Here is a 14,523-nt window from a genome sequence, read left to right on the forward strand (position 1 = left end):
ACAGGCCGGTTTCATGGTTCCATCGACGCGATTAAATCACTTTTTCCCATAGAAGTGAGCCTTGGTCAGTTTTGGGCTTGAAGACAGAGGGGATCATAGAGGCTTGAAGACAGAGGGGATCATAGACCAGACACAGGGAATTGCAATTATGGCTGACAGACCAGATGATGTGACTGAAGAGGTTTCCTCTTCACAGGGTCAACAGACACATGAAGTGGGTGAGTCTTCAAGACCACCACAGACAGATGACGATATATTTAGGACCCAGTTGGCTACTGCTGTGGCTATGTTCACACAAGTAATGCAGAATCCGAGGTTTTTAGCCTTTTTGCAACCTCCTGTTCCGTCTCAGCAAGTTGGGTCACTGGATCAAATTCAAAGTCCTGTTAAGGCTCGAGCACAGGTGATTCATACCGCACAGTCAATGGAAACACCTGTACATTTGACGGAGAACATGCAATCTCCACAACCTATGCCTAAGGTGCAAGAACAGGTGGCTGAGATGCCAGTATTTCAAACTGTACCAGTTCAACCCGCCACCTTTCAGCAGCCTATAGCTAGTTCTAATGGGCAGGGAAGCAACCTACAGGCTATGCAACAGGTCTTCCCACCACCTTAAGTACACCCTGGCTATTTTGGAGGTGGATCCGTATTCCAGAGCATGGATGGTCATGCACCTGGAAATCAGTTTTATACGCCAGGAACAGTGTTTGGGGGTGCTCAAACAATGATGCCTAACCCCATGTATGGTGTCACAGGCATGCTACCAGGGTTTCAAAACACTCAGGGCCAATTTGGGATGCCACATGCAAATTTTGGTATGGCTGGAATTACAAATCAGCAGCCAAATATGGCATTTCCAGGTCAAGTTAATAGCGGCCAAGGAACACAAATGAACCCTAACAGTGTTCCCATGTTTCAGTCACTTCCATATGACAATTTAACGCCGCTGGAGAGGCCAACTCCGTACAAAGAAGGTGGCAAAGGTGTGACATTCACGACCTTTACAGGGTTTGATGACAGGAAGAAGGCTCTTTCATTCCTCCAGCAGTTTGACAAGGCCTATGCAGGGGGAAACTTTACAGAGGCTTCAAAGGTCCGCAAGGCAGCCACTTTCTTGACAGGGAATGCGGGACAATGGTGGACAACTTTATTGCTTCAAGGGCAAGCTCCGTCCACATGGATTTACTTCAAGCAGATTTTTGCAGCAGCATGGTTATCTGATGACTTTGAAGCAGATGTCATGACAAAATGGCACCAGCTTAATGCTGCCACTTGCAGAAATCTGGATGATTACAATCGGAAGTTTTGGAAAGCTCTACTTCCAGTAACTTCCTATAGGTTTGTGCCATTGACAGAACAGATTGAAAAATACTGTTGTGGCCTACCCAAAGGATTGAGAAAATACTGCACGAAGACAAAAGTCACTACTTTGACGCAGCTCATCGAGGTAGCAAACACTGGCAATGGTTTGCTCAAGGGAGAAGATTGTGAATTTAACACTGGCGTCAAGGCAGGATTAGGCAAGAAAAATTCAGCCAAGAAGCACGTTCCCAATGAGGCTCCTAAAGGGACTCAGGAGTCAGCCAACGCAGGGAAAGATAAAGCTACGGCTGAATCAGAAAAAGGACCAGCAAAGAAATGGAAAAGACGTTTTCCTCGCAAGTCAGAAGAGCAAAAGAAGGTCCTGAGGACAGAGAACAAATGCTTTATATGTGAGCAGCCTGGCCACATTGCTTACAACTGTCCTACAAAGAAAAGGCCAGCTGATTCTGATGACAAGGAAGACAAGAAAGGAAAGAAGCCCATGGCTGGTCTAGTGCCAGATATGGTGGGCGACAAGCCAAATTCAGATGCAAGTGAGCTTTGCAGAGCATGGGGAAAGGTCAGGGATCAAACAGTGCTTATCTTCTTTGATCCAGGTGCCAAAGCCAACTTTATTTCCCCAGAATTGGCTTCAAAGTTGGGAATCAGACCTGAAGAGATGGGGTATACAGCAGAGGCAGGTTTGGCATGTCCTGGCCATACAGAGGCTGTGACGCCCATCATTGGAAAGTTGCGTCTACATATCCAGTCCTATGCAGATGCTGAAGAATTTTACATCTGGACGGATGTGATGTGTTGTTAGGTATTCCTTGGTTGTTTCGTGTACAGGGAATCATGGATGCCTACAACAAAAAGATCACTGTACAGAGCAGGGGAAAGACTTACATTCTGGATGTAAAGCTTAAAGGGGAGTCTATTCCTACTGTATCAGCTTCTGCTATTACTTCTGTAATGAAAAAGCATCTTTCTGCGTACTTGGTTTTTGCACGTGAAGTGTCAGATTGTGATGAATCAAATTTATCTGTGCTAGATAAAGAAAGGTCAATGTTTTTACAACAGTACAGTGATTGTTTTTCTGATTCATTACCGTCTCAATTACCGCCAGAGAGACCCGAGGACCATGCGATAGATTTGGTGCCAGGCAGTAGCCCACCAAATAAGCCTCCGTACAGGGTTAGTGCGGCTCAGCAGAAAGAGATAATGGGCCAAGTACAGGAGTTGTTAGAAAAGGGGCTGATTCAGACCAGTTCATCTCCATTCTGTTCTCCAGTGTTGTTGGTGCCGAAAAAGGATGGCTCATGGCGTATGTGCATCGACTATCGTGCACTGAACAAGAATACCATCAAGAATAGGTTCCTATACCTAGAATTGATGATATTATGGACAAATTAGAAGGAGCAGCTATGTTTAGCAGGATAGATCTAAAGAGTGGGTACCATCAGATCCGCATTAGATCAGAGGATGTGCACAAGATTGCTTTTAGAACGACGTTTGGCCTTTACGAATTTTTAGTGATGCCCTTTGGTCTCACAAATGCTCCTGCTACGTTCAATAGGATGATGGACAGAATTTTCCGTCCACAGCAGCAGTTTGTTGGTACATTCTTTGATGACATGATAGTCTACTCAAAGAATGAAGAGGAGCATAGGCATCACTTGGCCATTGTGTTCAAAGAGCTACGCAGTCATAGGTTGCTCATCAATGCAAAGAAAAGTGAGTTTTTTCTGGAAGAGATTCACTTTCTGGGACACATTGTCTCAAAAGATGGTGTCAGAATGGATCCTGCAAAAGTTGAAGCGATCAAGTCATGGCCAAATTTGAAGACGGTGCATGATGTCCGAAGCTTTTTGGGACTATGCTCCTATTACAGAAGGTTTATCCGAAATTTCGCTGAGATTGCTACACCTTTACATGCTCTTCAAAAGAAGGCAGTCACTTTTAGATGGACACAAAAAGAGATTTCAGCTTTTAATCTCTTAAAGGAAAAGATGACTTCAGATCCAGTCATTGTGTTGCCAGATCTTAGGAAGTCATTTGTTGTCCAGTGTGATGCCTGCGGTAGTAGCATTGGTGCAGTGCTAATGCAAGATGGCAGGGTAGTAGCCTATGAGAGCAGAATTTTGCAAGGGCCAGAGATGACCATGCAGGTCTATGAGAAAGAGTTACTGGCTGTGATTCATGCGCTCTTAAGTTGGAAACACTACCTGTTAGGTGCAGATTTCGTTGTCCAAACGGATCATCAGACCTTGCGATACTTCTTGACACAAACAAAGTTATCTGAGAAGCATATGCGATGGGCAAATATCTTGTCCATGTTCCATTTTCAGATTGTGCATGTGGAAGGCAAGAAGAACGTTGTGGCTGATGCCTTGTCAAGGAAGCCACAAATTTCAGCTGTGTCAATTCCTTATCATCATGAACTTGATGATATGAGAGAACAGTATGCAAATGATGAAGATTTTGCAAGGGTCTTCGAGCAACTAATGGATGGACAACGTCATGAACACTATCTTCTTAGAGACGGGTTCATGATGATGCATGGCAGATTGTGTGTCACAAAGCCATTGCGACGCAAAGTTATGGAAGAGAGTCATGTCCCACCGTATGCAGGGCATCGTGGTATCGATGCTACAGTTAAAGCGGTTGAGACATTCTTCTATTGGCTTCATTGAGAAGAGATGTGGATGCCTTTGTGCGAGAATGCCTAATATGCCAAAAGGTCAAGTTTGACAGGCAAAAGGCACCAGGGTTATTGCAACCACTACCTATTCCAGATAAACCATGGGAAAGTATTGCTATGGATTTTATCTTTGATCTTCCGAGAACGTAGACAGGAAACGATGGTATTTGGACCATTATTTGCAGATTCAGCAAACAGGCTCATTTTATTCCTATCAGGAAGAAGATAAAGCCAGATCATATGGCACGCTTGTTTATGAGCAATATTTTCAAGTATCATGGCATGCCACAGTCGATTGTTAGCGACCGTGATCCACGCATGACAAGTTTGTTCTGGAGAGGTTTGTTTGAGAATATGGGCACCACGCTCAAATTCTCTTCGTCATTTCATCCTCAAACAGATGGGCAGTCAGAAGAGGCAAATTCTACTGTCCTAGATCTGCTGAAGTTCTATGTGTCAGAGCATAAAGGAAAGTGGGAGCAGTATTTGCCATTGGTGGAGTATGCATACAATAATACAGTGCATTCATCAACTGGCAAGGCACCTTTTGAGATAGTTGAAGGTGGCAAGAAAGTTCCTCCCATACTGCATACAAAGGACAAGATATTTGAAGCAGATAAGTATGTTCAGGACATGGATGAAATGTACAAGAAGGTCAAAGTGGCCTTAGAAAGGACTCAGGCAAAGCAAAAGAAAGCAGCTGATCGTCACCGTCGTGAAGTGGTGTATTCACTTGGTGATTGGGTGCTTTTACGCTTTGAAAAGGCAAGGTTAAAGAAGATGAAGGGCAAGGAAAGACTGTTTCCAAAGCTCAGCATGCGTTACTATGGGCCTTTTCAAGTATGCGACATAATCAGTGATGTTGCATATAGGCTGAAATTGCCTGACAATTGGAAGATTCACAATGCGTTTCATGTGAGTCTTCTCAGACCCTATGTGGGTGATGTGCCAGAAGATATGCCAGCTGAAGATCAGCCGGAAGTCGAGGAACTTGACGAGATCTTGGTCTCTGAACAGATTTTGGCACACAAAGAAAGGAAAGTGAAAGGCAAGGTTGCTAGGCGTTACTTGGTAAAGTTCAGAAACTATCCACCAATGGATGCTAAGTGGATGGAAGAAGGTGAACTTGCAGAGTCACCAACTGTGTTATCACTTTACCTGGAAGCCTTCGATTTGCAACCTACCTTGACCCCTTGAGTTTCAGAGCTACATGGATTGTCAGTGTGACAATGGCTTCTGAAACAAATGATGTACATGGTGTTTAAAGTGAGCTCAAATCAAATACCTGTTACATGAATGTTAGAGCTGTACAGATTGTCAGTTTGGCAATTGCTCTTATGGAATGTCCAAAAGTTTGGTTAGTGCTATAGAAGTGAGTATTTCTTGTCAGTTTGTCAAGGATACAATGATTGCTTCTATTGAAGAGTACATGTGTAACTGCATTCTTAAACTGTCGGTTTGGGTATGCTCGAAAGTGTTACGGGATCCAACGTGTACTATAAGACAGTGGCAAAATGTGCAGCTACCATTTTGTCATTGGAAAGTGGGCAAGAGAGCGCTAAGGTTGGACAAGGACTATGGTTAGCCAAGTGGGGTCATTGACTAGCCAAAGTGGAATCCTTTGCTACAGAGGCTACATTTCAGTTCTGGATGTGGCCGCAGTGTACAAAGAGGGTCGGATGACCTAGAAAGATACAATGGCAGCATCTCCTAAAATTTAGGGAACTGCTATTTTGGGACCTGAAAATGTCTTCGCGTCATTACGTGCAGTTTGACATGGGGATCATTTTGTTACTCTGTGGCCAAGTCAACAGAGGCTGCAGGTGAGATATTTTTAGACCCGAGGGTCTAAAGCGGGTAAAATGCACAAATGAGTGACACTTGGCACTCTGAGGCAAGTTTACTACTTATAGAGAAGGCAAAAACGTGATTTATAGCTGGGAGGCTCATTTTGCAAGTCTCTGTCACAGGTTAAGAGCTATGGAGTGCTTGCTTTCCCTCTTATGCACAGTGCGGTGCCAGGAGTGATGCCCTACACGCTACGCACTGCCCTCTCTCTCCCCTTTGGCAGTATGTTATGCCCCTCTAGTGGGCTTTTCATTTGACCAATGTACAGTTGTGTGGGTTCACGCGCGATTGCCGAGGCAAGAGCCTCTTGCACAGGTACTGGATTAGCTAGCGGCTAATCCCCCCGCAGGTACAGGTGAATTCGGAGAGGTTTCACGCCAGAAATCTCGTCCGATTCAAAGGGCAAGTAGCCCTACAGGTGCGGGAGCTCGAGGACTTGCTACGGATGCGACCGGCACGCGAAACGGAGCCCGAAACAGTGAATTACAGCCTGCTGTGTATTTTTGCAGGTTTAGGGTTTTGGCCCTAAACGGACCCTAATACCCCCAGGAGGTTCGGGGACGCAAGGGGACCGCTGTACAGGTGATTTGGCGCATTTTCAGGGCTGAAAACAGAGAATTCAGCGTGCTGCAGATTCTCGCCAGGTTTTGCGAAGTGCCCGTATGCGTCGGGAAAGTCAGTCAATGCGCGGGAATACTGACTGTGAAGTGTTCTAGTACAGTTATGCTGCCGAAATCGGGCTGGAACAGTGGAAATTCAGCCGAGTTTGTGCGGGGCAGCTTGTAAAGAACCACAGTGAATATTCACTCTTTTTTAACAATAAAGAAATACCGAAAGGGGCGCCTAAGTTAGGGGCCAATCTGGTGTCCGTCTACTCATACAGGTGCAATCTAGCAGCCTGTATCCCTCTCCCCTTTGTTGTGTCTTGAAAGTACAGGTAAAATAGACGACTAATAATGGGTGAAAGCTAAATCAAGGTTTAAAGTAAAGTCTACTGCCCTTTTTGGAGTGAACATGCCGGTTTCAGGAGGAGGAGGAAGCCCACAAGGCAGCCCATTCTGAGTCTCTCCTCGTTCCCCCTCTTGAGCGTAGTTGGGAGGAGTTCGAGGACAAAGACTCACTTCTTGCCTCCAGAGTACTTGAAGCAATTGAACTTTGAAGGAGGATTTTCGGGCTTTGTCTCAACAAGGTAAACGTGTGATGTTGTATGCTAACCGTGTGTCCTAGTTAGGTGAACAGTTGAGGAAATTAGATGAGCAAAGGTTGGAGGTGTCACAAACTGATGACGTGGCATGACCACTTAATAGTTGCTTCCAACTTATGCCGAGGGGCCAAAGGGACACCTAGGCATTAAATTAAAGCGAAGGACCTGCTGACGTGGCTACTGTACGGACGATTGCGATTGGCGCGGACTGCTGTACGGATGGCCGCAAAACAATAGATAAATCCTTGTCACGATTGTGACTATGTTACAGTATTACATCTACTCCTAGTTTCAGATATGCGAAGTGCCATGCCAAGGAGGATCCCTCCGCTTGGATGGTTACGACTCTTCACTCATAGGACACGCCTCTTCGTCAAAATCCACACTCCTTCTACGACTGGTCACACCCCTTCGCTCTATGGGTGTGACCCTTCGCCCAATGGTTGCAGCTCTTCGTCCAAGGGTTGTGTCTCTACGCCTAGAGTCATGTCTATTCGCCATGAGATGTGACTGCCACTCGTGACTCTTCGTCTCCTATATAAGGAGCCTATTGTACTCAGTAAGAAATCATTCAATCAATGAATCAATCAAACACAGAGTCTTCTGAGTCTTATCTCTGAGTCAAGTTCAAGTTTCTTAAGTCTTAATCATGAGTTTAAGTACTACTTAAGGATTAGTAACTAGAATCCTTAAAGTGGTATCATAGTAAATTTTTTCCCAGGACTCGAAGGTTGTGAGTCTCTCACCCTCGCCGCTACATTCTACCCCCTTCCTGGAGTTGCATGGAAGCAGAATAAAGGTGGTGCACACACGCATACGCGTATGAGGTAACATGAATTTTTCTGTTCCAATTACATCAATACAGGACAGAAACGCAGATGTGTGTGTGGGGTACCCGATGAATTTTGGGAGCACAACAGGACAGAAACACAGATGTGTGTGGCGTACCCGATGAATTTTGGGATCGTTGTGCTTAGCGTGCCCTTTCATTGGGATGTACCATTTCGTTGGTGCCCCTTCACGTAATAAGGTACTGGTGTTTTTATTTTATGCAAACAAACTCCAGCAGCGCATGACCTTTTAGCTGGCTGAATTCTTCGCTTGTGTTTCTACGTACACAAGCCAGCGCAAGGCATTTCCCATACTTAGTTTTAATGCCCGAAAGTCGCTGGTCAGCCCCAAATTTTTAAGCCCATGTGAATACACTTTATATACATTAAAGCCCAATTCACTTTTTTAATTAAAAAAAAACTACATGACCAGCAATTCCCTTTTACCTGCACTGCTCTCCATCCTTTGTCCTCCAGCGCTGGCCTTCTGTGCTTTTGCCGTGGAAGGGATACTTTTTTGTAGCCATGGCCGCGGACGACTTCAATATGCGGTCCCATTTCTCTAGATGAGATTTCGGACACGTTCTCTCGGAGAATCCTCCCGCACCCTAAGTGATTATCATTCCCCAATACTCTAGAACCCGAAGTAATTGTGGTTCACAATACCCCGGAGCTGGAAACCGTTCCAGATATCGTTCTTGTTCCCGGAGTACTCATTCGAGAACCTGTTCCTGCAGCAGCATCTACTGCCGCACAGGTTCCGGTTCTCGAGCCTCGGCGTGAGCTTATTCCAAGTTATCAATTACTTTCTTTAAGGAGTCAGCATGACTCGATCACAAGGTGGCGACGACCATATTATGCCCGAAAACCTGATAGCAGTTCTCAAAAAGCAGATGGAAGCAATTTCAACAAGCCTTGCATCTATTCACACTTGCTTGGATCAGATGCAGACGCAAAACATTTCCTGGAGTCATACTACTACTTCTTTGACTACACATGCTGCTTCTTTGCCATCTTCTTCCGACGCTTCAGTGGTCGACCATGAAGAACCACTCAAACAAAAGCCTTCAGAATGCAAATTTTCTCACCCGAAGCATGGTTTCTCAGAAACAACTAGACACAAAGTACCTTCGTTCGAGCAACAAAAGTCTCAGCATGAATATTCTTGGAAATGTTACAGTTCTAAGCAACCAACTTCTTATTGGAATCATCAGCAACTTAAGTAGCAACATGAAGCTTCCAAAGGATCTTATCTTAAAAAGCAATCAACCATGTCAAGAAATGCTTACTTAGTGGCACATATATCCGACCCTAGTACTCGGCCGTGAATGCCGCGACGTTGGACAAGTTCCCCCTCGCTAGCCATGCCCTACATTTAAGTCTTTCTTGTCTGATGGTGGTAAAGTTGAAGATTTATTGATCCTTTCCTTGTGCAAGAGGATTCTTTAGAGGTCTAAGAGACAACAGCTCCCTCGACCTCCCCCTTCTCAATTGGAAGCCTTAATACCCGCTGAAACAGCTGAAGATTCAGAAGATTCTGGTTCTTGTGTGATAACCAATAGGCACATAACCACTTCTTTGGCTGTGTTCCAGGCAGAAAAATTTACCTCGTCACCACCCTTGCAGAGTAAAGTCTTTGTCACTGAACAGATACCGGATGTTGTGGTGAATGATATTTTTTTCAAACTTGAAGATACCAATCCTTACCTTCAATGGTGCAAAGGATAAAACAGATGCAGACCCTGGCAACACAACTTTAGTCGCTGCAACTGAATCTTTGGACACAACTTGTTGTATTGATAAACCTTTACAGATGTATATACCTCCAAACACTACTTTGTTTCAGTCTACAACATCCCTTCAGGAGGATTTTACTGTTCCAGACAAACCAATGGAATACCTTATAGATTTCCAACCAGTGGTCATCACTCAACAGAAAACTCAAGTCAGTTTACCAATAGTTTCACTCGAAGCAAATAAAGATTCAATCTTTTATTGGACAAAGCTCGAAGTTACAAATAACTTTGACAAAGGCACTAATCAAGTTGCAGTTTTCAGTTTGGCAAAATAGTCATGGTAAATAATAGTGCTATGACATGGGACTCAACAGTTAGAGCTTTGGATGCAGAAGCAAGAAGACACCTCTGCTAAAAGGCAGGCCTGGAGGAGATCATGCACCTCTCCTCTGCTAGGTAGGGTGCCGATGATCTTGCAGATGACGGAGTCGCTTGGAGGCGCTCTCCTCTACGGCTAGGCTCGCTTGCTCTGTCGGCGAGAGAGCAAGTCGGATGGTGGGCTTTGCAGGGTTGGGCGAGGGGGCTTCTGGAGAGTCCCTTTGGGGCGGAGCATGAGCCTCCATCTGTGTCTACTGCTGTGAATGTGGCGGATGAAAGGACCAGTCGACTTCTGATGAGCTCCAACGGTGAAGGACAATCCCTCAAGGTCGAGGCGTAGGAGAAAAACCGATGGCACAAGGGGGGTGTTGTGCAGGGGAGAAACGGGAGGGGGGAGCTGGAGGTGGTGGTCAGCGAAGGCCGGGGGGGGGGGGGCTGGAGGCTTAGCGTGTGAGGACAGAGGGCGAGTGGGGCGGGCTGCGCGCCTTCGCGCGCAGCATCAGCGCTCAGGACAGGGCAGTGGGCAGCACGTGGCGAAGAGGGGGGGGGAGTTCAGCGATGGCTGGAGGGGCAGCGTACAGCAGCAGCGAGCTCTTGTTTTACCGTCTTCAGTAATTCAGTCAAGTAATCTTCTCTCACCTATTATTTTTTTTTTCTCAAATTTTTTTTTGAAGTTCATATTATTATATTGGTTTGTTTATATCTTTTTTTTGTTTAAACAACTAAGGTGATTTAGTTTTTCTTCTTTATCCATTGTCTTGTGTGCTTTCTGTAAGTGTTTTAGCCTCACTTATCATTCATAAGTTCAGACTTTTGGACCTTATGAAGGTATATCTGTGTTTGTATGTATATATGTATGAGTATTTTGTGTTCATATACACACATATGTTGTGCCTCTGCTTGTGTGCTTCATTCATGCATTTTCTGCTTATATGTATCTTCCAAAATAGATAGCATGCAAAGATGCATGAATAGTTGTGTAATTGTTTTTGTACCATTGTGTGCAATTTTCGATTTCAGGTCAAGGTGCACATGCATGCTTGTATGCATGCATCCAAGCATGCTGTGTGGAGCAATGGTTGACGCTAATCTATTGCATGCCTTGTATTTATGTGCATCACTTCATTTAGGTTGATTATGTGTTAACTTCTTATGCTGTGGTATTGCATGTGGGCCACTAGGCATCCTTTTGATTCAAAAAAATGGGGGCGGATCAAGGATCTTCTTGTCAAAAGTGGACTTGTGGATCCAAAGCAGATTGTGGAGCCTAATGCGGCTACGGAAGACGACCTACTCGTGGTAATGCCAATATGTTTGCGTGTCGTTGAAAATTCTGTTTTCTCCACCCATATCAAGTTTGTGTTAGTATTTTGCGAAAGTGAACATTATTTTCGGGCTTATCAAGATGTACAGGTAACCCTAGAGAATCTCCTCCATTTTTGCAAGTTACCTGTGTTAAATTTGTCTGAATTCAGAGGCCAAAAAGGCTGAAGGTCTTTTAGCTAAGACGAGTTTGAGATTGCAGTGGATATCAAGATTTGCAGCCTAGGTGGCAGCAACAATTTGCTGTTTCCGTACAACCTTTTGTAAAATTCTCTGAGCTTTGTTAGGCTGATTACATCTAAACCAATTGAAAACGAAGATTTGCGAGACTGCTTTTCTCCAAGCCAATTGAAAATGAGACAAGTTTGTAGACTGCAATCTGATCTGTCAATCTGAAAATCCAACTCTCATTGAAAGTTGAAACTGCGATGTCGTATAAAAGAACATACATCAAGCACTATGAATGCAGCGAGCTTTTTCTGAGGATTGATCTCCTGATGCATGGAAGTCAGCCCAAAGAGGGTCTTCTTGTACCTTGCATAATAATGATGCTATTTTGACCATAGAATGCACCATCTCTCAGTCTGCTGACTGTAGAAAGGACATTTGATATTACATCTCCTTCGACTGTGCAGTGATCAGCATAACAGGAAAAAAGTACTGCCTGTACTTTGAACCATGACCTCTGCTTTCACCACAAGTTCTTGATAGTGCTATTGCTTTTTGTTTATTCTGAATGCACACTTGGTAGAATGCAGAAGACATCCAGGTGACTGACTGTGCCGGCTCCAATGATGTCTGTGGGTTGGCTGCTAACATCCTTGGTTATCCATCTCATGGATTACACCTCCTGTGCAGCCGAGGTAGCGCCTCGTGGATCGGTTGAAGAAGCTGTTCCGTTGTAAGGAGGTCTTCATTCGTGCATGCTACTGTGAAGGTGGCGGGCGAGGCGACCAGGCACAAGTGGCAGCGGGAGAGGATGAGATGGAGAGGAGCACCCGACCAATTTCTAGTGAGCTGTGCCCGTGCAGAATCTGGTTGAGAGTAGTTCCTATCCATTGGCACTCAAGGTGGAACGGTGGCTGATGAGGAAGGGGAAGAAGGGAGGAGGCGTAGGTCGCAGAAGAAGAGACTGACCTGTTGTTGGAGGGGGCAGGCAGGGAGTTTTTTTGTTTTTTTTTTGGGGGGGGGGGGGTGTTGGAGAGGTGACAATAGCAGTGAGTGTAACGTCCTGCAATGAAAACATCTTTATTTTGGAAGAAAGAGGAAAAGATAGACGTTACTTCTTGTTTTGCGATGGGTTGTACTCGTTCTCCTAAGAATTGTCCTCCTCTAGAGAAAGAGAGTAGACCTTGTGCCAATACTGCTTTGGCAGACGAGCATATGAATAGAGATATAAAAAGGTCTTCAATTCATCAAGGAACTGTGAGAAAAAGGGATTTGACTTGACGTTACTTCTTGTTCTGCGATGGGTTGTATAACAGACTTGGACACTCCAAGTCAAGAATCAACCGCGACAGCACCAAATAACCACTTCAAAACAATTCACAGATCACGATAGATTTGCACTGGCCCGGCGGAGTTCCGTGCCTAGAGATATTGGCCCCAAAGACTGGCGCCCCTTTCGGTATTTCTTTTTATATTAATCAATCATCAAAGTACAAGAGAGCGGTTAGGGTTTCACTCTCAGACTCTGCGTCCAGATGCTCTGAGAAGTGAGGCCCTCACCACTAATTTAAAGGTTACAAGGGATGCCCAAAAGCAGAGCCCCAAAAGCTTTTAAAATCAAAAGCATCAGTTCTCTCTCTCTCTTAGAGAGTCTTTTCTCTTTTTTTAATAAAAAAAAAGCAAAAGCAAAATTCGCGTCGCTCATCATTTTCCATTTTTTTTTTTTTAATAAATAATCCGCCTCCGCGATTTCCGGAATTTAGGGTTTTTGGCAAAAATTAGGGTTTGCAAGAATTTTAGGGTTTCTGCTGTCCGCCACGTCATCACTTTGTGACATACCCCCCTCTTGAAAGCATTGTAATCGACCGCGATTACGCCTGCAAAACCGACAAAAGCCATAAACCGTCTTAGCAGACACTGACTGTTAGTACCTACGTACTAGGAACACACATCTAGCACATGTACAAAATCGACAGTCACATCACACGACATCACAAGACATCACCAGACATCACAGGACATCACATGACATTCAACATTCATTCGGATCTTAGACCATGATTTATCGGCAATGTAGCTAGCAATCACATCTAGGTCCAATCGGGACCTCAACGATGTCCGATTGACTAACCCCTATTGCAACCATGTCTATTCGAGATCAATCAGACCAAAATGCTGCAGTCATTTCGTCTATCAGTTCCTGCACTCACAAGAAGTCAAGAACAAATTAGTATCATAATCAGGAATTCCATTTCATAAAGTCATACAGCAGAATACTGTCAGCTCTCAGTATCCCTGAAGCTCAAAGAGACATCAGTGACTCTAGTATCTAAATCAAGGCATCTGTTGACAAAGGAGTGGAGTGACTCCCCTCTTGTGCATCCCACTGCACCAGATCTCCGGCCAAGCTGAATTCTGGGTTCCATTTGGAGTAGACTATGCTAAACCAAAAGCATCGAGGTAAAGTTTCACAATCTGAGGAGTATCTGCTAGGTCCTCCTCCTCCATCCACTTCGCATCAAGTGCAGGATAATTCTTGAACTTAACCAAGAACCGCCTTCGGACTTTACCCTTATTCTTCGTATCCTTATGTGCCAAAATCTGTTCAGGAACAAGGATCTCCTCGTTTTCTTCCACTTCGGGTTGCTTATCAGGCTCCCCATCATCAGGCACATCACCTTTAAAAGGTTTCAAGAGACTCACATGAAATGCATTGTGAATCCTCCAAGTATCTGGCAGTTTCAGTCGGAAGGAGACTTCATTTATCTTTTCAGTAATCTGGAAAGGGCCATAGTATCGCATACTAAGCTTTGGAAAAAGCCTCTCCTTTCCCTTTTTCTTTCGTAGGCGTGCCTTCTCAAAACGTAAGAGCACCCAATCATCCTCCTTCAATTTCATGTCGCGACGATGGCGATCCGTTGCCTTTTTCTGTCGTTCTTGAGACTTCTGCAAAGTCTCGCGAACCTTGGCAAAAGCCGTATCCAGATCTCGCGTATATTCATCCGCTTCAAAGATCTTATCTTTCGTGCT

The 14,523-nt window shown here is 44.7% G+C and overlaps 1 protein-coding gene across 1 annotated transcript in view; it reads left to right on the top strand.

Annotated features, from left to right (window-relative positions):
• The window catches only part of LOC147447893 (histone deacetylase 2-like), a 94,170-nt gene that overhangs the window by 22,905 nt on the left and 56,742 nt on the right, over window positions 1-14,523 (top strand). Inside the window, exon 3 of the mRNA XM_086523796.1 lies at window positions 11,184-11,301. Within this exon, the coding sequence (XP_086379922.1) occupies window positions 11,184-11,301 (118 nt within the window). The remainder of the gene's footprint in view (window positions 1-11,183; window positions 11,302-14,523) is intronic.

The sequence above is a fragment of the Adiantum capillus-veneris genome, chromosome 11, assembly GCF_014529385.1.
Source record: "Adiantum capillus-veneris isolate H3 chromosome 11, ASM1452938v2, whole genome shotgun sequence".
In the NCBI taxonomy this organism is placed as follows: domain Eukaryota; kingdom Viridiplantae; phylum Streptophyta; class Polypodiopsida; order Polypodiales; family Pteridaceae; genus Adiantum; species Adiantum capillus-veneris.